At 46.2% G+C, this 17,154-nt stretch overlaps 4 protein-coding genes across 9 annotated transcripts; 2 read left to right on the top strand and 2 right to left on the bottom strand.

Annotated features, from left to right (window-relative positions):
- Positions 1 to 14: 14 nt before the first annotated feature.
- On the top strand, positions 15 to 5,276 carry ttc13 (tetratricopeptide repeat domain 13). 2 transcript variants are annotated; one of them, XM_049757458.2, is made up of 23 exons: positions 15 to 249; positions 804 to 898; positions 982 to 1,057; positions 1,137 to 1,207; positions 1,275 to 1,340; positions 1,418 to 1,510; positions 1,595 to 1,711; positions 1,792 to 1,902; positions 1,963 to 2,045; positions 2,127 to 2,268; positions 2,341 to 2,515; positions 2,591 to 2,747; positions 2,823 to 2,953; positions 3,025 to 3,157; positions 3,268 to 3,360; positions 3,449 to 3,532; positions 3,599 to 3,683; positions 3,766 to 3,872; positions 3,941 to 4,076; positions 4,168 to 4,247; positions 4,386 to 4,464; positions 4,553 to 4,632; positions 4,699 to 5,276. In XM_049757458.2, exons 1-23 carry the CDS (start codon positions 84 to 86, stop codon positions 4,811 to 4,813), a joined length of 2,475 nt encoding a protein of 824 aa, XP_049613415.1. In that variant the 5' UTR covers positions 15 to 83; the 3' UTR covers positions 4,814 to 5,276. The 2 variants fall into 2 exon arrangements, with proteins under 2 accessions (XP_049613415.1, XP_049613414.1); XM_049757457.2 differs by having other exon boundaries at positions 3,763 to 3,872.
- A 142-nt stretch (positions 5,277 to 5,418) lies between these two features.
- Positions 5,419 to 11,180, top strand: LOC125990368 (dolichyl-diphosphooligosaccharide--protein glycosyltransferase subunit 4). 2 transcript variants are annotated; one of them, XM_049757487.2, is made up of 11 exons: positions 5,419 to 5,689; positions 5,888 to 5,966; positions 6,047 to 6,100; positions 6,319 to 6,364; positions 6,438 to 6,568; positions 6,669 to 6,783; positions 6,853 to 6,975; positions 7,059 to 7,196; positions 7,327 to 10,515; positions 10,661 to 10,797; positions 11,070 to 11,180. In XM_049757487.2, exons 1-9 carry the CDS (start codon positions 5,587 to 5,589, stop codon positions 7,591 to 7,593), a joined length of 1,056 nt encoding a protein of 351 aa, XP_049613444.1. In that variant the 5' UTR covers positions 5,419 to 5,586; the 3' UTR covers positions 7,594 to 10,515; positions 10,661 to 10,797; positions 11,070 to 11,180. The 2 variants fall into 2 exon arrangements, with proteins under 2 accessions (XP_049613444.1, XP_049613472.1); XM_049757515.2 differs by lacking the exons at positions 5,419 to 5,689; positions 5,888 to 5,966; positions 6,047 to 6,100; ... (3 more) ...; positions 6,853 to 6,975; positions 7,059 to 7,196 and having other exon boundaries at positions 10,497 to 10,515.
- On the bottom strand, positions 7,950 to 10,097 carry c20h1orf198 (chromosome 20 C1orf198 homolog). Its single transcript, XM_049757489.2, has 6 exons — positions 9,792 to 10,097; positions 9,499 to 9,549; positions 9,232 to 9,354; positions 8,952 to 9,119; positions 8,537 to 8,875; positions 7,950 to 8,473 (listed from the first exon to the last, which is right to left on the bottom strand). Exons 1-6 carry the CDS (start codon positions 10,095 to 10,097, stop codon positions 8,420 to 8,422), a joined length of 1,041 nt encoding a protein of 346 aa, XP_049613446.1. The 3' UTR covers positions 7,950 to 8,419.
- Positions 11,181 to 11,254: 74 nt separating the features above from the next.
- Positions 11,255 to 17,022, bottom strand: agbl5 (AGBL carboxypeptidase 5). 4 transcript variants are annotated; one of them, XM_049757449.2, is made up of 16 exons: positions 16,722 to 17,022; positions 15,517 to 15,785; positions 15,238 to 15,409; positions 15,010 to 15,176; positions 14,770 to 14,947; positions 14,530 to 14,708; positions 13,941 to 14,463; positions 13,695 to 13,864; positions 13,490 to 13,625; positions 13,205 to 13,422; positions 12,934 to 13,145; positions 12,631 to 12,840; positions 12,404 to 12,525; positions 12,281 to 12,333; positions 12,087 to 12,190; positions 11,255 to 12,021 (listed from the first exon to the last, which is right to left on the bottom strand). In XM_049757449.2, exons 2-16 carry the CDS (start codon positions 15,726 to 15,728, stop codon positions 11,942 to 11,944), a joined length of 2,736 nt encoding a protein of 911 aa, XP_049613406.1. In that variant the 5' UTR covers positions 15,729 to 15,785; positions 16,722 to 17,022; the 3' UTR covers positions 11,255 to 11,941. The 4 variants fall into 4 exon arrangements, with proteins under 4 accessions (XP_049613406.1, XP_049613405.1, XP_049613407.1 ...); XM_049757448.2 differs by lacking the exon at positions 16,722 to 17,022 and adding an exon at positions 16,089 to 16,617; XM_049757450.2 differs by lacking the exon at positions 16,722 to 17,022 and adding an exon at positions 16,089 to 16,616 and having other exon boundaries at positions 12,631 to 12,822.
- Between the last annotated feature and the right edge of the window lie 132 nt (positions 17,023 to 17,154).

Below are 17,154 nucleotides of genomic sequence, written 5' to 3'. Positions count from 1 at the left end.
GACAAGAATGAAAAGAAGAGGTAAGGGGGCGTGGCTAACTGCTGTCCGTTCGAAGCGCATACACGCGCCTGTCCCGGCCAAACATGGACCCCGCCGGCCGGGTCGTGCTATTCCTCTGGCTGCTCTGCGGCTACCTATGTCGGATAGCGCTGGCCACCGAGTTCTCGACGCTGACGCTGTTCAACAGCGAGCTCCACAAGCAGGGGTGCAGCTCGCTGTCAGACTGGGAAGAGTACGCAACGGACTGCGGTAAGCGGAACGAGGGAATAATGTTGTCCTTCTGCTCAACAAGCTAATGCTAACGTACCGTAGTGACTGACAGCAATGTTTTTGACAGCCGCGGGCGATCGTATTTCGTCAGTTGATTGTTTGAATGTATTTAAAAACAACTGGTTTGGCGTCTTAATTCATTTTTTTATAGTCTTGCAATTGTTAAAAAAGTCGCAGCCTATTTAGTTTTAAAATGTGTTAGTGACAAGTGTAGTCTGATGTGGGCACTATGAAAACATTGCAAAACTTTTTTGCTCGAAGATTGTATTCTCCTTAAAATACATTGAATTTCAAATAAGAGGAGTAATGCAGAATAGCCTGCAATAAAACAAACCAGCTAATGTATCCAGAATTGTATCATATTCACAACCCCTAAAGAACATACAGGTTTATCAGGACACACCATGCTTTCAAAATATTTGATGCTTACACGCCCTTCAAAAGGAGATTATTTGGCAGACAAGTACTCGTGCTGTATCTTACAAGTGTTTGTACGCCTTCTGTAATAAGATCTAACACGTGTCTCTTTTCAGAATCATCCATTTTGCAACTAGATGACCCAAATTGCGATGAAGGCAGCAACCAGCCCTGCGAGTCTGTTTTCTCGCTCAACGCCGAGAAAATTCTTGTGAGATCACGCATCAAGACAAATAATCCACAAAGCAATCATGTATTATCTGAGCTGGAGGTTGTTGTTTTTTTTTCTCGTAGAATCAAGCCAAACAATTTATAGAACAGAAGAAAATCCCCTACCTTGTCAAAAACGTCAACACAAATGAGGAACTTGGTATGTTGCCCAAATGGAGCCTCTTTTGCAATTCGGTTAAGAGCCTACAATTTATGTGCTTTTTTTTTTTTTTTTTAAGCCATTGGTTATGTTCTGATCGGCAACGGACTCTACGACGAAGCCATTAAACACTTCTCCCTCCTGCTACAGGTACGTCCAAACATCTCACCGTAATCTCCAAATCTGAATCATGCTGCATGTTTTTTTTTGGCTGTAGAGTGACCCTGAACTAGTCAGTGCCATTTATGGCAGAGGGATCGCCTATGGCAAGAAAAGTCATCAAGTAAGTGACATTTTAATTGATTTTATTTTTTATAATACATCTAACAACTGCTGTTTCTCTCCCCTGCACTTTTGTAGGACATAAAAAATGCTGACCTGGCACTTTATGAGCTTACCAGAGTCATCACACTGGAGCCCAACTGGCCTGAAGTGTACGAGCAGAGAGCAGAGGTTAGTAGCCAACTCCACAAGTTTTTTTTTTTTCCCCTAACCCCACAAAAAACTCACATTTGACTCCCTCCTTCATTTCTGTAGATTCTGTCTCCTCTGGGTCGCATCAGCGAGGCTCTGGCAGACTTAACCAAAGCCATCCAGCTGCAACCGTCAGCTCGACTCTACAGACACCGAGGAACACTACTCTTCATCTCCGAGGTTTGAATTATACCACCACCACTGTTTTCGTCAATCAAACCAATATTTGCGTTTGCACCATCACCTCTCCCTTCTCCCAGGACTACGTGTCGGCGTCGGAGGATTTCCAACAGTCTTTGGAGCTGAAGAAGAATCAGCCCATCGCCATGCTCTACAAAGGCCTCACCTTCTTCCACAGAGGGATGCTCAAGGTGTGCTGACCTAGATTATTTTACTCATGGGGACAAGAAAAAACATGTCTGTGTCTTTAGGAAGCCATTGAGACGTTCAAAGAGGCGCTGAAGCTCAAGTCTGACTTCATAGATGCTTACAAGAGCCTAGGACAAGCCTACAGGTAGGCTAAGTTCCTGTTGTCTTTTTTTTTTCCTTCTCTATCCTCGCTCCCTCCTTTGATTCTTCTCTTCCGTCGTCGCAGAGAGCTGGGCGACTTTGAGGCGGCAATGGAAAGCTTCCAGAAAGCCCTCATGCTAAACCAGAACCACATCCAATCCCTGCAGCTCCGAGGCATGATGCTCTACCACCACGGCTCCCTACAGGAGGCCATCGGCAACTTTAAGGTGGACCCAAGTGCACACCTTTCCGATTCGGAGTGGCCACAAATTGAACAATGTTTTTTTTGCTGCCTTCAGAGGTGTCTGCAGCTGGAGCCGTACAATGAGGTGTGCCAATACATGAAGGGCCTGAGTCACGTGGCCATGGGGCAGTTCTACGAGGGGATCAAAGCGCAGACCAAAGTCATGCTCAACGACCCACTGCTGGGACAAAAGGCCAGCTCCGAATACCTCAAAGTCAAATACCTCCGAGGTGGGGGCCGTCTGGCGATCAGGATCATTTTCAATACCGCTGATGTGATATATATTTTTTTTCTCCCTCAACTAGAATACTCTCGCTACCTGCACTCCCACCTGGATGTCCCTGTCGCCGAATACAACGTGGACCAGGACTTGCCGGGCAATTTTAAGAATCACTGGGCCAAGAATTTGCCCTTTCTCATAGAAGACTACGAGGAGCAGCCCGGCCTACAGCCGCATATCAAGTACAAATTTTCTTCCAGGCTCCATTTCAAAATGTCGCAAAATAAAACAGCAAGAACATTTCACTCCTGTTCCAGGGATGTGCTGCCGCAAAACTTCGAGTCCTACAGCAGTGAAGTCCAGAAGCTGATTTGCACGGCCGACCATCTCGGGGCGATGATGCAGTACGACACGCCGGGCTTCTTGCCCAACAAGAGGATACACAGAGGTGCCTCGAATGACCTCCTGACCTCTTAGATTGTGGCATAAAAATAAAGGAATGCTCTTTGCTGTGTGCAGCCATGGGCCTGGCCACCTTAGAAGTGATGCAGGCCATGCAGCGCACGTGGAGCAACGCCAAAGTGCGCGTCAACGGCAAGACCAGGCAGATGCAGTGGAGGGACATGTTTGACATCGCCGTCAAGTGGAGGAGGTAGGAAGTCTAAAGGAGGTTGTCGGGATTACAATTTAGTCCTTGCACATGAATTCATCCACGACATTTTTCACGCGCTCTTGACCCGACTTGTTCCCCCACGTGTGAAGGATTGCTGATCCCGACCAACCAGTTCTGTGGTTAGACCAGATGCCTGCCAGGAGTCTCAGTCGAGGCTTCAATAATCACATCAACCTTATCAGGTGATTGCAAGACTCATTAAACACGCCTTCTGTGAACTGTTTTCTCAAATGTCTACACCCCCCCCCTTCTCTCTGTCTCTTCTCTCAGGGGCCAGATTATCAATATTAGATACCTGGCCTACTTTGACAACATCCTGGACTTCATCAAAGACAGAATACTAGTCTACCACGGGTACGCTTTTGCATGTCAAATTGAGAAAGGGAACTAGACCAAATCAATAAATTTCCAATTTCCCAGGGCGTACAACCCCAAAGGGCTGGTGGAGGTCCGCCAAGCCCTGGAGAATGTCCATAAAGTGGAGGATCTTCTTCCTATCATGAAGGTAAAGATGCAATGAGGGGAAGCGGAAGTCCCGCAGTGTGCTCGTCCTGCATTTTGCAGCTCACGTTTGTTTCCTGAAGCAGTTTAACAGTAAAACCAGAGACGGCTTCACGGTGAACTCCAAAGTGCCCAGCATGAAAGATCCGGGCAAAGAGTACGACGGCTTCACCATCACCATCACGGGAGACAGGTGAGCGTGTGGGATTATTATTTTTTTAAGTCAGCAGTCAAATCAAATTATTTTTTGCCGTCTTCCAGGGTGGGCAACATGCTGTTCTCGGTGGAGACGCAAACCACGGAGGAGCGCACGCAGCAGTATCAGTCGGAGATCGAGTCCATCTACAGGGAGCTGACGACCAAAGGGAAGGTCTTCGTGCTCTCCACTGAGTTTGCGGTAATGTCAAAGCGCCATGTAGTTAATCAGTGATATATATTTTTTTATTGTCGTATTTCCACCTGACCGAGGCAACCTTTGCTCTTCGCAGGACGCCGACGCCGTGTGCAACCTCATTTTGTCTCTGGCCTATTACTTTTGCAACCTGATGCCACTTTCCAGAGGCTCCAGGTAATCATTACACATCCGGTTTAAGAAAAAAAATTATCTCAGGTTGAACGCAAAGGTCAGAGAGTTCAATTGTTTGACCCATTTTGTGCATGTTGTGATTTATTGATTGATTGAGACTTTTATTGTGTGTATGGTCAGTGTGGTGGCCTACTCTGTCATGATGGGGGCAGTGATGGCCAGTGGGAATGAGGTCAGTGGGCGGATCCCGAAAGGAAAGGTAACAGAAGCATTTAAGCATAACTCAAGTAATATATACATGTATTTTAAATTAAACTCAAACAAGGTTGCGTTTATTTTGTTGTCAGCTGGTGGACTTTGAGGCCATGACGACGCCCAGTCCGGAGAGTTTCAGTAAAACAGCAAAGAGCTGGATGCATTTCAAAAGGTGAGATGAACAAAATGTTCATTTTGATCAGAAGCATCATCATGTACTTTTTTATTTATTTTTTAGTTTACCATCTTGGTACCAGAGTCTGCCCTCTGTTTCCGAGACCTTCCCGTCCATCCGAACCATGATCGAAGTCCTCAACGCAGACTCGTCGTCGCAATGCTCGAAGAAGTCCTAGCACGAAATGCGCAAGAGATAAGTCAGGACAAGTTGAAAATTAGCGGAACAAATGGAAAAGCACAACATTCAGTCTTCAAAGATGGCACAGTTCAGTTTTTATGCTTTATTATCATTTGGCTATTAATTGTAAGAGGCAGGAAAGAATTGTCGACGTGCAAAAGAAAAAAAGCACAATATTTTGGTCACACTCGCACAAATGCACAGTTGACCCACGCAGGAAAAAAAAAAAAAAAAAAAAAGCACAACAGTATACAAACCTTAAATGAAGTGATGTTTACGCGGATTTTTTGTGAGCACAAGGTTTGGGAAGGCTTTTTCATCAACTTTCGTATTCTAATTAATTTTAAAAACATCAGACCAAACAAAAAGTTCCTTATAATTTGTGATGACCCTTTAAGGGTGCAGAACCTTGCAGGGGATTTGGAGTAAATGTTTTCCAGCCAATAAAGTGGTTGACCCGTGTTGTTTTCTTTGCAATCATTATTTATTGAAATTATTATTATTTATATCACAAACACAAATGTATTGTTTTATTATGGAAGAAAAATCCTTAACCAGTAATATTACACGGGTGTTTAGCATGGAGTTCAATTTTATTTTTAGTTTTCCTTCTCACCGCTAGAGGCCGCCAAATCCAGCCGTAAGACCTGTTGGTCACGTGATTTCCCGGAAGTGTACCTCCCACTTTACTTTTTATCATGCGTTTCAATTTCGAAGTTAAGCACTGTCTTATACTGTGCTGAAGGCTTTGAGGAGAGACAACGGCCGGGCATGGAGGAAGACGTGATCCCGGAGGAGAGCCTCACTCCTGCCTTGAAGCAGCTCGTCAGTCTGGGCAATGTTTTGCTACAGCAGGCCAAGAAAGACGCGGAGGGTAGGATGAATAGTTTTTGGGAGATTCTTTTCATTTTGCACCAAAAATATAACACGAGTTGCGCATCTAAGTTGAAAACAACATATTGCGACATATTGCCTTGCGTGCAAGGTTGATAACGACTATTGCAGTATGTCCAGTATTTTTTATAATTTTCCACTTTAACACATCTAAAGAAATCAATTTTGTGTTTTCTAGTCTCCATGGAGGACTTTGTCCCATATAAAATTGCCACTTTATTGGGCCTGATTGCAGCCGGAGCAGATTTTTATAGAAGGTAAGCATTATTCTCGTTTTTGGAAAAAAATAAATAATAACTATTGTATATTAAGATTGTATTTTCTTGCCATTGCACAGTATCGGAGTGAAGAAGAAAAGCGAAGCCGAGGCTGCCTGGCAGAAGTTGTATGGGTACGTTTAAACAAACAAACAAACCAAAGTTCACCATATAATTTCTCTATATTGATGCGCCACTTTGTTACCTTGTGTAACAAGTTAAAATATCACCATGATAACACATTGACTAATCCACAGTCTTACATGTTTGCATTTTTTTTTCTCAAGGTCACGCACGTCATTATAATACAGAAAAACTGCTCATATGCTAAGTGACGATTTCTGTTTCACAGCCGTGCAGGAGTGAGAGAGCAGGTGGAGGAGCTCCTCCAGCTCCAGGTCTGTACCAGAAACTCCACACTCTTCATATGGTTGCTTTTTTTCTGAACATAGCATGCATGTGTCTATACAGAGCGAATGGGACTCCTTCCTGGAGTACGTGGACCAAAGTCTTCAATCGTCCTGTGCTCCTGTAAAATCAGGAGGAGAAACCGTGGACATCTTTAGCCCCGAAACTTTGTTGACTGATGGACGCAGTGGAAAGTGAGTATGCGTGTTCCTATTTCAACACTGTAAATTCTTCTAAAACTGAAAAAAAAAATCCACTTTACTCTGGCTCTGTCAATTTATGTCGCGTTTGAAGGAACGTCACCCTGGATCACTATCGGTCTCCGGGTCAGAAGCTTCTGCTGGTCCTCATCAGACACTATGGATGACTGCCGTGACGCGACCACGTGGCCGAGCTGGAGGGCAGCAAGGTTAGTTAGCCTAGAAATCACCAAATAGACATATATACCGTTTTTATTTTATTTTTTTGTACTCTGCAGGCTGCCCTGGAGGCTCGGTCAGTGAAGGTCGTGGTGGTGGCTTTCGGGGCCCTGAAGGGGGCTCGTTTGTGGCTCCAGCAGACTGGATGTTCCTTTGACTTAGTACTCGATCCACACAGAAAGGTTAGCAACCACCACGAATCATCTTACCAGAATTTCATTACAGCAAAAGGTCACATGATTACCTCGCTGTGATTCGAATTTAGATCTACCGGAGCTTTGGACTGATCTCATCCTGCGCTAAAGTCATGAACTTTGACTCCATGCTTCGGTATTCCGAGTACCAAGCTGCTGACAGAAGCTTCCCAGAATTCCCCATGCACATGCTGGAGGACATCTACCAGGTATACAAGATGCTAGCTAACCTGTTTGTTCAGCTAGTCATGTAAAGTTGTTAATCAACATGAGCTAATTTGTTTTGGTATTGTTAGCCACATATTAATTGTTAAAATATATATATATATATATTTCCAGATGGGAGGTGACTTTTTGCTCAGCAGTACCAACAAAGTCCTTTTGTCCCACCCAAGCAAGTACCCGATGGACCGACCCACCCTCAGCGACATCCTACGGACAGCGTCTGGCTCGACCGAGCTCGTCGCGCAGGAAGTAAGCGGTAGCGGCACGCCGACGCACGCCGATGACGTCACGCCTCGCACTCACAATACCGTGAAGAGGTGTGACCGATGCCAAGCTGTGCTAACCGGCCGCCCGCTGCTTCCTCTCAGATCCTTGCTGTAACTTAAACGTGAACTTTTTGAGCATTTCCACATGTCAGAAAATAACGAATGACACAAAATTTTACTTTTTTTCCTGATTTTCCTTTATTGAGATCAAAATCACGGAATACAAGGTGAGCACATGCACACTAGTCCTGTTGTATTCATATTTGATCACTAAAATAGTTTTCTAGTGTCATTTAGGACTTGATGCAACATCGCCTTTAAGAAGATGTCTGGTGTATCACTCAGACAAGCATGCCATGTGGTGCTATCTCGCGTGTGATTGGTTGACACAAGGCTACAAAAAGTACCTGATAAATATCCATCCAAGGACAATAAATGTAACACTTCAATGAGAGCTACAAATGGTAATGCTTTTAATATAAACTATGCGGTTGCCATGACTACGTTTGCCGAACAGTAATATTTTGGCCCTCAAGTTGTAACAAAATGATTTTCCACAGTTCCTCATTAGAAATTGGATGTCGTTAAATTAGCGGAAGTAGTTAGCGTCTGGCTAACAAACAGCAAAGGCATTACTTGCAAGAAGCAATCATTGTGCTAGTTATCTAATTACTAAAAATCAGCCATAAAGCCATTTTAACCATTTTTGCACATATGAAAAGCTCTGATTTTCAAAATGTTGGCTAACACCAATCAAGCTAATAAATGCTGATGCTATTGGCAGGGCAAAGGTCCAGTAAAAGGAGTCTAGAAGACAGGCAGTGTTAAAAGCGAGAAGTGTTCAAAACAACTAACAGGGCATGTGAGTGGATGATATGAATGTCATTGATGAAGCAGTGATGACATCATCCAGTGCCCCCGCCCCATCTTCACTTCCATGGTTACCAGTTGTCCAGGAAGTCGAATCCTGTCTTCAGGATGCTGTTGCTGTTCAACTGCAAAGGGAAGGACATGTTAGAGAAATCCAAAAGAATCAAATTGTTGCTTTCAAGGTTCACCTGGGTAAAGGCGGGACTGCCAGGTGAGGCCGAGTCCTCTTTTTCCTTGTTGCTGGGGAGAGTGGGGCTCTTGACAAGGCGACTGGGGGTGGGGAACACCTCATCCACGGTGTAGCTTACAACCGGCAGAGTGCTCTGCGAACGCTCCCAGCCCGCCACTGATGACAAGACGGTGAGGGGCGGGACGGGGCCTGGCGAAATAGAGATGGCAGCGGGAGCTGGGGGTGCGGCGATGGGAGGTTGCGGTGCAGGAGGCTTGGGCGCCCGTTGCTTGGTCGGCCTGGATAGCGCCAGCGGATGGGGGTCCGGTTCCGGCTCTTTGGCAGGGAAAGATGTCTCCTACAGACACAGTGAGGCTCCGTTCTTATTCCGAAATGAATTAAGAAAAACGATGATGTTATAATAAAGAACTCACCTGGCGCAGGTACGAGGGCAGCGACTTCTCTCCTTTTTCTAGGGACTTGATCTGGCTGGGCGTCAATGACTGGAAGTCGGCTTGCTCGCCCTCAAGTCGCGAACGCTCAGCGCTGATCTTCCAAAAAGCAGACTCCTCCTCGGGACGCCTGGCCTCGCTCACAGACACCTTGGTAAGACACACAAGAATCAGGAGTAGACGCTGACCCACTTTCCAGCATCACAGCAACCTCATACTAAGCATCTACTTTTGGAGTCATGTTGAACAAACCATTCATTACCTTGGTTCCATTTGCACTTTTGTTCATTTGAGAGGAATGAGAGGTCTTTGCAGATTTTGTGTCCCCCAGAGAGATGGAAATGCCCTGGTCGGGGCCTGGTGTCAAACTGAATTCTAGCTGGCTCTGAAATGAAGTGAGATGTTTTTTAGTGGGCATATCAGGGTGGGATGGAGGCTGGTTCACATGAGCCGCCCTTAAACCAATCTCACAATGGAAAGAAATGCACTAAAAAGAAATTGTTGTTCCTTGACATAAAAATATGTTTACCTTGGTTTCCCAGGAGAAGGGGGCTGAATGCTCATCTTGCCATGTAATATCCTGAATACAAAAGAGTAAACACAGTTATTGTCACATAACTTTAATGTACCTAATCAATGTCAGTGGGTGGACCTGAAATATATATATTTAATAATTTATACAGGGCAGTTTTATTTTTCCTCAATTTGAACTGCAGTTCGTGACGTCACGACAATCCACCCCTACGTGGCTAGGGATTAGTAATGCAGCTAGCATGGCCTAAAAACATCGATTTTAATTCCCATGGTGACTTTACTAGGCACCTCTTCTCCAAAATGGACGATCTTCTGCCCGGTCTGAATGAGGAGCTTAGGGTAGCAGACCACCTCCTCTCGATCCACCCGGTGCATAGCATATCGGGCTTGGATGTGCGGGTCCATCATCCAGTTGTCGATCGCGTTGTCCTGCTCTTGCGGCGACATCTTGTCCCACGTCGAGCCGTGGTTGGTTTTTATTTTCTCGCGTTCTTGCATGATCTTGTTAGCCATGGAATTGATGGATGAGAAGTACTGGAATTTCTTCTCTTCCATGTTGTGGGCTTCGAGCCCTGCGACCGACGCGGCGGCCATCTTGGATGTCTTCCAGCTGTTTTTTGTTGTGGGAAGGAAACGTCATAAAATGGGCGGGGCTGGGTGGATTCGGGGATTTATCGTAATTTTGAGTGTCGTGATGCAGTTAGGAATATGGTAATCACTCGAAGCCAAGAGAGTTGAGCAAAGGCAGAAAAATGTATCCACAATCAGTTTTAGTATGACATAACTTACGACTTTTCGACTCATAAATTGCTGCTTGGATCACAAGGACAAAAGATGCAGCGTTAATTGTCATAGGTGAGTCAGATTTATGTGGTACATTGAACGCAGCATCCAGCCGGGTTAACGTGACGTGGCTTTCCTTTTAAACCGGAAGAGATTGCAAAGGTCGCCTCCAGTGAGCTCGCTCATAAAACCATCACGTTTCTCCAAGAAACTCTATTAAAAACATAACGTAAGTTGCCGCATTTCCAAACAATCTAACAAGAACCTTTTGTTTTCTTATTTTGTCTGTGTGTCCATAGCTTGTTTGCATAAATTGTGCCGCTTTGGCTGAAATAGGTGAATTGAAAAATGATCAGATGTTTTCCACTTGACAGAATGGTGACTGACGTGCAGCTGGCAATCTTCGCCAATATGCTTGGTGTGTCCCTATTCCTGCTGGTGGTACTGTACCACTACGTGGCTGTCAACAACCCCAAGAAGCAGGACTAAAAACTGGTCGCACCCTGGGCAGGTGAGTGCCATCATAGGAGGAAAAGATTTAGTGACATTCATGCACAGGAGAACTGGGTTACACCGTAATTTAAGATAATTTAATTTATCGCAACGATGTGAACACAAACTAGGTTATCTAATTTTAACTGCTTATGTCCGGTAACTTTAGAGCCCCTGAAAAATCGGGTTAGATGATTATCAGGAAGTGGAGGAACTACTAAAAAGTCTTTTTTTGTTTTCAAGTCAGTGTGGCAGATTTAATGGCAGCAATTTTTTTTTTTCATTCTACAGATGGGAATCGTCGCCACCACACTACCCAGGAAACAAACATTCCCCCCCAAAATGATTACCCAAGGATTACGTAGTTGTTACTTTTTTAAATAAATAATGCCAAGAAATGTTCTTTCCTCGTTTATATCGCGTTTATTTCTCAAACTTATTTTCAGACCAGTTAAGTAAAACAAAATAACCAAGTGTGTGGTAATCATTTAGTTTAATGTAGCCACAGTACACATGATGGTGACAAAATATATTTAACACTTATTGGTCCACAAAGAACATATTGCATGTGACGTGGTTTTATGACAATCGCAGGAAGAGCAACAAATGACAGGTCGTTAAAGCATATCTAAAAATTGTGTTGCTCAAAAGGAACCTGCTGGAATCTATGAAAACACACAACAACATCCATTGTGTATAAATGAGCAGCATACAAGTGGATTCTTCCTATAGGCAACATTTTACAGAATGAGATTCTGTGCTGTGTGCAGTGTTAGCTTGAGAACGGAAAATTTGAAATGGTTGAAAGTGTCCTCCTTGCCCATTTGCTTTGCATCTTCAGTGTTAGTTTCAAAAAAATCATTTGGGGGTGCTTGTAAGTCAAGCTATCACTGCATTTTTACACGTTAGGGTGTCACAGTATAGTGTTTGATGAAGGTGATATGAAATGTATTCGCTTGCTTATACTCACTGTGAAGGCACTTGGACCTGACGACGACAATACGATTGCACTTAATAATATGGAAATATACAGTACACTGGCCACTTCATTAGGAACAGATGAAGTAGCGGCCAGTTTTAAGGTTAGCGTTATTTTTTTTCCCCCGAGGCAATTCAGCGTTGAGGAAATACGCAGTTCCAAATTTGGTCGGCACTGAGGGTCGCTATTTCACAACATGGCTTCGGGACGTGGTCCTCTTGTGGGATTTACTCGTCTGTTGCTTGCTTCGCTCGTCCTCGGCTCCTGGAGGGCACGAAAAATAACATAGTAATGCATTCAACGCTACTGCTAGCAAGCCAACACTTTACCTTGAATGAGTCCCTTCTGGCGGCTTTTAACGAGACGCGGCGCGGTACCGTCGGACGCCCCTGCCTTCTTGTTGCGTACGGCCACGTGTGGCTGCAGCTCGCACCTTCGTGTGTGACACAATTTTAGAATTTCAAAGCCAAATATCCCAAAATGATGAAAAATGTACTAAAGAAAACTAATTTTGGGGACTCACTTGGTAAATTTGACCGAGGCTAAGATATGCTCTGGCCCACTCTCTTTAGGAGTCTGTAATAGATGAACACAAAAGATTATCAAAAAAATAGTTTGTGTGTAAAAAAAAAGAGTAGATGCTAACCGCTGTGGCGGCGCGGTGGCCTGAGTTTCGGTTTCCTCTTCCGTTTCGGCTGGGGCGTGGGGGTAAAGCTGGTTTGGACCAGGCGGCCGACGAGCCCGCGTGGAAGTCTGCGCAGCCCAAACCTGCCAAGAAAAATCAAAAACCAACAAAATGGGTGATTTTTTTGTTTTTTTTAAATGCATCATAGTCTTGCATTGCCACCAAAGAGAACAGGTGGGAGTACACACCAACAATGCTGGTGGAGACGGCCGCCGCAGCCACCGCGCACACTGATGATGACGAAGACGAAGAGGAAGAGGAGGAATGGGGGGGTGAGGGGGGTGGAGGGGGGCGGGCGGGTGTATGGCTGTTGCCAGGGGGACGCAGGACAGCACGGTGATGGTGGGGAGTCGGGCGTCTCTTCTCCGCACTTTTGGTGTCTACAGAGACAGACACACCTGCTGACGAACATGCGGGAGTGGAGGGGGGGGGGGGGGGGGGCATGCTGAGGGGCCGCCCGGATCTAGCGAGGCGCAAAAACGGCAACTCACCCTTTGTGGGCCCGGCAGATTTGCGACCGCCGCCTCGCCCACCGCGGCTACCGCCAGCGCTGCCCGTTTGGTTCTTGGCGTGTGGCGGTGGGCACCCGAAGGCGAAGCTGGGCGTGTTGGGGGTCTTTGGGGACGGCGTCAGGCTGCTGCTGCTCTGGCTGTTGCAGCGCACCCGCGCAAAGGACCCCTCGGGGGTCGGGCCGCTCAGACCGCTGCCGAGCCATTGCCATTAAGAGTGTGTCCAAAATGGTGGCTGTGTGTGTCAACTCACTTGATGAAGGTCTTGGGTGGCGACGCCTTGCCAGGGTGCTGGTTCCCTTTATTCGGCGGGTGTGTACCTTGCTGGGCGCTCGGGACTTTGGTGTTGCGGAGTTGCTTGAGCACCCATGCCCGCAGGTTGCCCAGGCAGCTGTGCTCTGAAAGCACCAGCCGCGGCCACGGGTTGCACTCGGCCATGTCCAGCGCCGAGATGGCCACCGAGCGTCCCACCTAGTTCGGGGGAACTGTGAGGCTTATGCTAAAAGGACTAAATCGTCTTTTTTGACAGATGCTGTACCTGTTCGAAGATTTCCGGCGTGTACTTGAGCGGGAACGTTGGGATCAGAGGGGGTGTGGCACGCCCGTTGTCATGGCACGCCGGTGGGATGGCATTCAGAGTCTTTCCCGTGTTATAGTTGCACTCTAACGTATAACTAAAAAACAGCAAAGACCCGATTTTTGTTTTCTGATATATTATCGTGATGTCATCCTTGTGTTTTTACCTGTGCAGGATGCCGATGGCTTTGTGAATGGCGACCCGTCCGCTGCCTTCCTTGGACTGGCCGTCGCGTTTGTCCCGCGCGTACATGTTCTTCTCAGAGAAGTTGCAACCTTGGAAGTCAAAGTGTGGGGAGTTGAGGGCGATCAGCCTCGGGTATAGCATGTTCTCCACCTGTGCACACGGGAAGAACCATTTTATTTTCTGCTTGGCTACAGCAGCTTTTTGAAATGGCCTGGTAAGAGTTTACCTGCTGGCTTTCAGTAGGTAGATTATTTCCGTACATGAAGCAGCCTCGCTTGGAGGCGTGGCCGTGCAAGTCCACGTAATAGGCCACGCCCCCGTCTTTGTGCGGAATGGATTCCTGCTTCTCTTTTTTTGCCTCCAAGGATGTCGGCGGTGCCACTTTTGCCGGCCTTGGCGGTCTACCTGGCAGTACGGCGGCCGTGGCAATCTCAGAGTTGGACAAACTGCTGTCATTGTTCTTTGCCGTCCAGCCGTTGTGCGCCGTCCCCGTGGTGACCTCAGGTTGCGGAGGGGTCGCATCCTTGGCTGCGTTGCGCTGATTCAGGCTGACTTCCAGGGCGGTGAGGGCTGGAACCTCGTGTTCATCGCTAGCCTTTGTGGGCGTTCTGGCTTGCGCATTTTTGGGTGTCGTACGATTGTGCGAGTGGTGGTAGAGCAGTAGTGCTTTGGCGCCATAGATGGACGGGTGCAGCTCGGGGCTGGGATTTATGTACTGCCGGTTGAGGTTCACACCCCGTGAGTCGGTCCTACACATTAAAAATATTGAGACCGTGCAGGTGTACCTAATAAAGTGCAGGGTACATTGTTCTGACCTGTAGTGGCCTCGCACAACGCCATCCGGGTTGAGCATGGGGATGAGCTTGAAGACAAACATGTTTCTGAGCGCGTGAGCTCGCGGGTCGTCTTTCTTCAGGATGAAGTCCAGGAAGCCGTTGAAGACAAACGAGGACGGCGTCTCTCCGGGGTGCACGCGGCTGCTTAGGAAGAACACCTACCAAGCAATACGTGTGAGTTTTACAAATTAGCCAGATATTCGCTACGTGTATTTGTACCCTTTTGTTCTCAAAGCGGTGAGGTCGAAGCGTGTCCACATCGGGGAAGAGCTGCGGCAGACGAGGTTCGCGCTCGTCCATCATTCCGCTGCAGTTGGTCACAGTGAGGAGGTCCACCCGGTTGCCGTCAAGAGAGCGACACAGCAGCTCACGTCGGTAGTACACCTCGTCTGGAGAGCTGACACACACAGCAGGAACATTACAATTTTATTTTTTATTTTTTTTTATTTGCAGTGTTACCTGGCAGGACCGAGCCGTGCCGCGTCGCGGTGCCTGTCGTCCAAGCACCGCAGCATCTCCTGACACTCGGTGTACGAGAAAGGGAAGCAGAAGGAGAAGAAGGTGGTGGCACCTCGAATGTCCAGCAGGCGGTGAGTGAAGGACAGTATGAACTGACTCCGTACAATCTATCGAAGCACGAGAGGGGTGTTATCAATAGCAATAATAATGATGCTTACTTTTTGGTACCTCAATGACGGGTCTGTCTCGGATCCTCTCCCATTTGTTTTTCCCGGTTAAAGTCCGAACGAGTGGCGCCATGCCTTGACTGTAAAGCTTCCTCTGGTTGTTCATGTTCATCACATTGAACTTGAGCAGCCTTCCAGGGACTGCACCCTGCACGCTGAAGTAGAACCATGACCTCAAACACAAAATTTGACATGATCAAACAGCAGTCCTTCATGAAAGTTTGTCTCATTTTAGTTTTTTTTTTATTGTTGTGTAATAAAAATAACATCCAACAGTCACCTGTTGCCATTCTCGTGTTCCGTTCCGGCGCAATCGTGCCGAGTCCAAATGTTAAACTCGTAGTCTGGGATGTTGCCGGGGGATGCGGCCCCCCCGAGTTGAGTGCCATCATTAAGGAGGCTCGGTATGTGCTTGTTCACCTTCTCCACATGGGCCAAGTTGCCCGAGTCGAACTTGGAACTGAACACAATGTTGCCAAAGCGAACCTCCATGGCTGAGAGAGGAGTTTCCTCTTAGGACGTTTTCACCCTCTACAAAACCTAATCAAACTTGACAACAAAAATACAGAAATACATTAGTAAATAGTAAAATATTTTAGTCATGTTAAAATCATGGACTTTCAATATTTGATCCAGTGGTCACCCAAAAATAATTTAGGTGCAATATTTTTAATATTATTTGTAAAGAAAAAATCCCCCCCAATTTCAAAGCTCAAAAATCTTACTTTATTCGACTTGGGCTGGTGGATGTGACAATATAAACAGATAACAGCGACACCCAGAGGCGGGAGCAAAAACTACAACCACGACCAAAAGACACTTGCATTTGACAACATTTGATTATTAACATACCACATAATGCATGAGAATGTGACGAATGTGATTGTTTCCAACGAATCCGATCATTTTTATCCTGCAGGACACAACAATGGCTCAGGTTCGGTCCCACCAGCGCCTCCACGACAAACAGCTGACCCACAAAACAATCTCAGGCATCGGGATTTAAAACCTCAAGATGCCACATCAGCCAAACAAGAGAGTTTGATTTTTATACAGTCCGATTATTAAATATCTTAGATACTACGTTTATGTTCTTTGGTCCCTGAACGCCCCTTGACGTTACTAAGCTACAGGGGACAACTTAGCTGCCGAGCTAGCGGTCGTTGCTAGGAAGAAAGGACGATCGCTACGGTCCTAATTCACATCGTGTCTCCTCCTTATTGTTGCTGGTGCGACACCACACGATCAAATATTGATCCGATCGATGATGTTGTTGATCGATATCCGTATGTTCTGATGTCATGTTGCCGCCCCCCTTTCTCCCTCAAAGTCTTCATTTGGTCGCCGTACGTGAGGCGTTCAAGGAACTCCTGTAAATGTCAATACGCAGTCTACGACCTCGTGTATTTTCTTTTTAATTATGTGATAAATCAATAAAATTAGACTTTTAGTATCTGAATTTGCTCATAGTTTTGACTCAATTACCTGATGAAATGTAAATTACAGTAGGTGTTCAATGTTCCTTTGAAGCGATTTATCCCACGCAGCATCTTTTCCATGACACGGCCCATTTAGGGTGGTAGACAAAAAGGCTAAGATCATCATTCAAGCCATTTAGCTTGCTTTTCCAATTACTCTGCCGTAGTGAAATGACAAATTTGATTGAGTGCATCCCCCGGAAGTAAATGTGACGTTTTGGGGACGTGCTCCATATCTATTTTTCAAAGCATCCCTGCTTTTGTCATAGCTGTGTTACGTTGACATCAGGCAAATATAGGAACCGATCTACAATGAAGCGTTCAGGTGTCTCTGTAATAGTGATGTGCATTCCAGTTCTTTTAAGTGAACTGAATCTTTAGAATCAGTTCATTCAAAAGATTCGTTCAACGAATCGTCCCCCCCCCCCCCACACACACAC

Source organism: Syngnathus scovelli, chromosome 20, assembly GCF_024217435.2.
Source record: "Syngnathus scovelli strain Florida chromosome 20, RoL_Ssco_1.2, whole genome shotgun sequence".
NCBI classification, from domain to species: Eukaryota; Metazoa; Chordata; class Actinopteri; order Syngnathiformes; family Syngnathidae; genus Syngnathus; species Syngnathus scovelli.
Note: the sequence above shows the minus strand (reverse complement) of the source record. Positions and strands in the feature narration are given on the sequence as shown.

Excerpts from the sequence above, each read along its gene's own strand:
- agbl5 (XM_049757449.2), bottom strand. The coding sequence starts at position 15,728 with ATGGAGGTTCGCTTTGGCAACATTGTGTTCAGTTCCAAGTTCGACTCG. Across the intron at positions 12,841-12,933 it reads ATCTGCCGGGCCCACAAAGG|GTGTGTCTGTCTCTGTAGAC; the intron begins GTGAGTTGCCGT and ends GTTCGTCAGCAG. Across the intron at positions 12,526-12,630 it reads CGTCTCCACCAGCATTGTTG|GTTTGGGCTGCGCAGACTTC; the intron begins GTGTGTACTCCC and ends TTTTCTTGGCAG.
- ttc13 (XM_049757457.2), top strand. The coding sequence starts at position 84 with ATGGACCCCGCCGGCCGGGTCGTGCTATTCCTCTGGCTGCTCTGCGGC. Across the intron at positions 250-803 it reads AGAGTACGCAACGGACTGCG|AATCATCCATTTTGCAACTA; the intron begins GTAAGCGGAACG and ends GTCTCTTTTCAG. Across the intron at positions 4,633-4,698 it reads AGCTGGATGCATTTCAAAAG|TTTACCATCTTGGTACCAGA; the intron begins GTGAGATGAACA and ends TTTATTTTTTAG.
- LOC125990368 (XM_049757515.2), top strand. The coding sequence starts at position 10,662 with ATGGTGACTGACGTGCAGCTGGCAATCTTCGCCAATATGCTTGGTGTG.
- c20h1orf198 (XM_049757489.2), bottom strand. The coding sequence starts at position 10,097 with ATGGCCGCCGCGTCGGTCGCAGGGCTCGAAGCCCACAACATGGAAGAG. Across the intron at positions 9,550-9,791 it reads TCGTCCATTTTGGAGAAGAG|GATATTACATGGCAAGATGA; the intron begins GTGCCTAGTAAA and ends TTTTGTATTCAG. Across the intron at positions 9,355-9,498 it reads CCTTCTCCTGGGAAACCAAG|AGCCAGCTAGAATTCAGTTT; the intron begins GTAAACATATTT and ends ACTTCATTTCAG.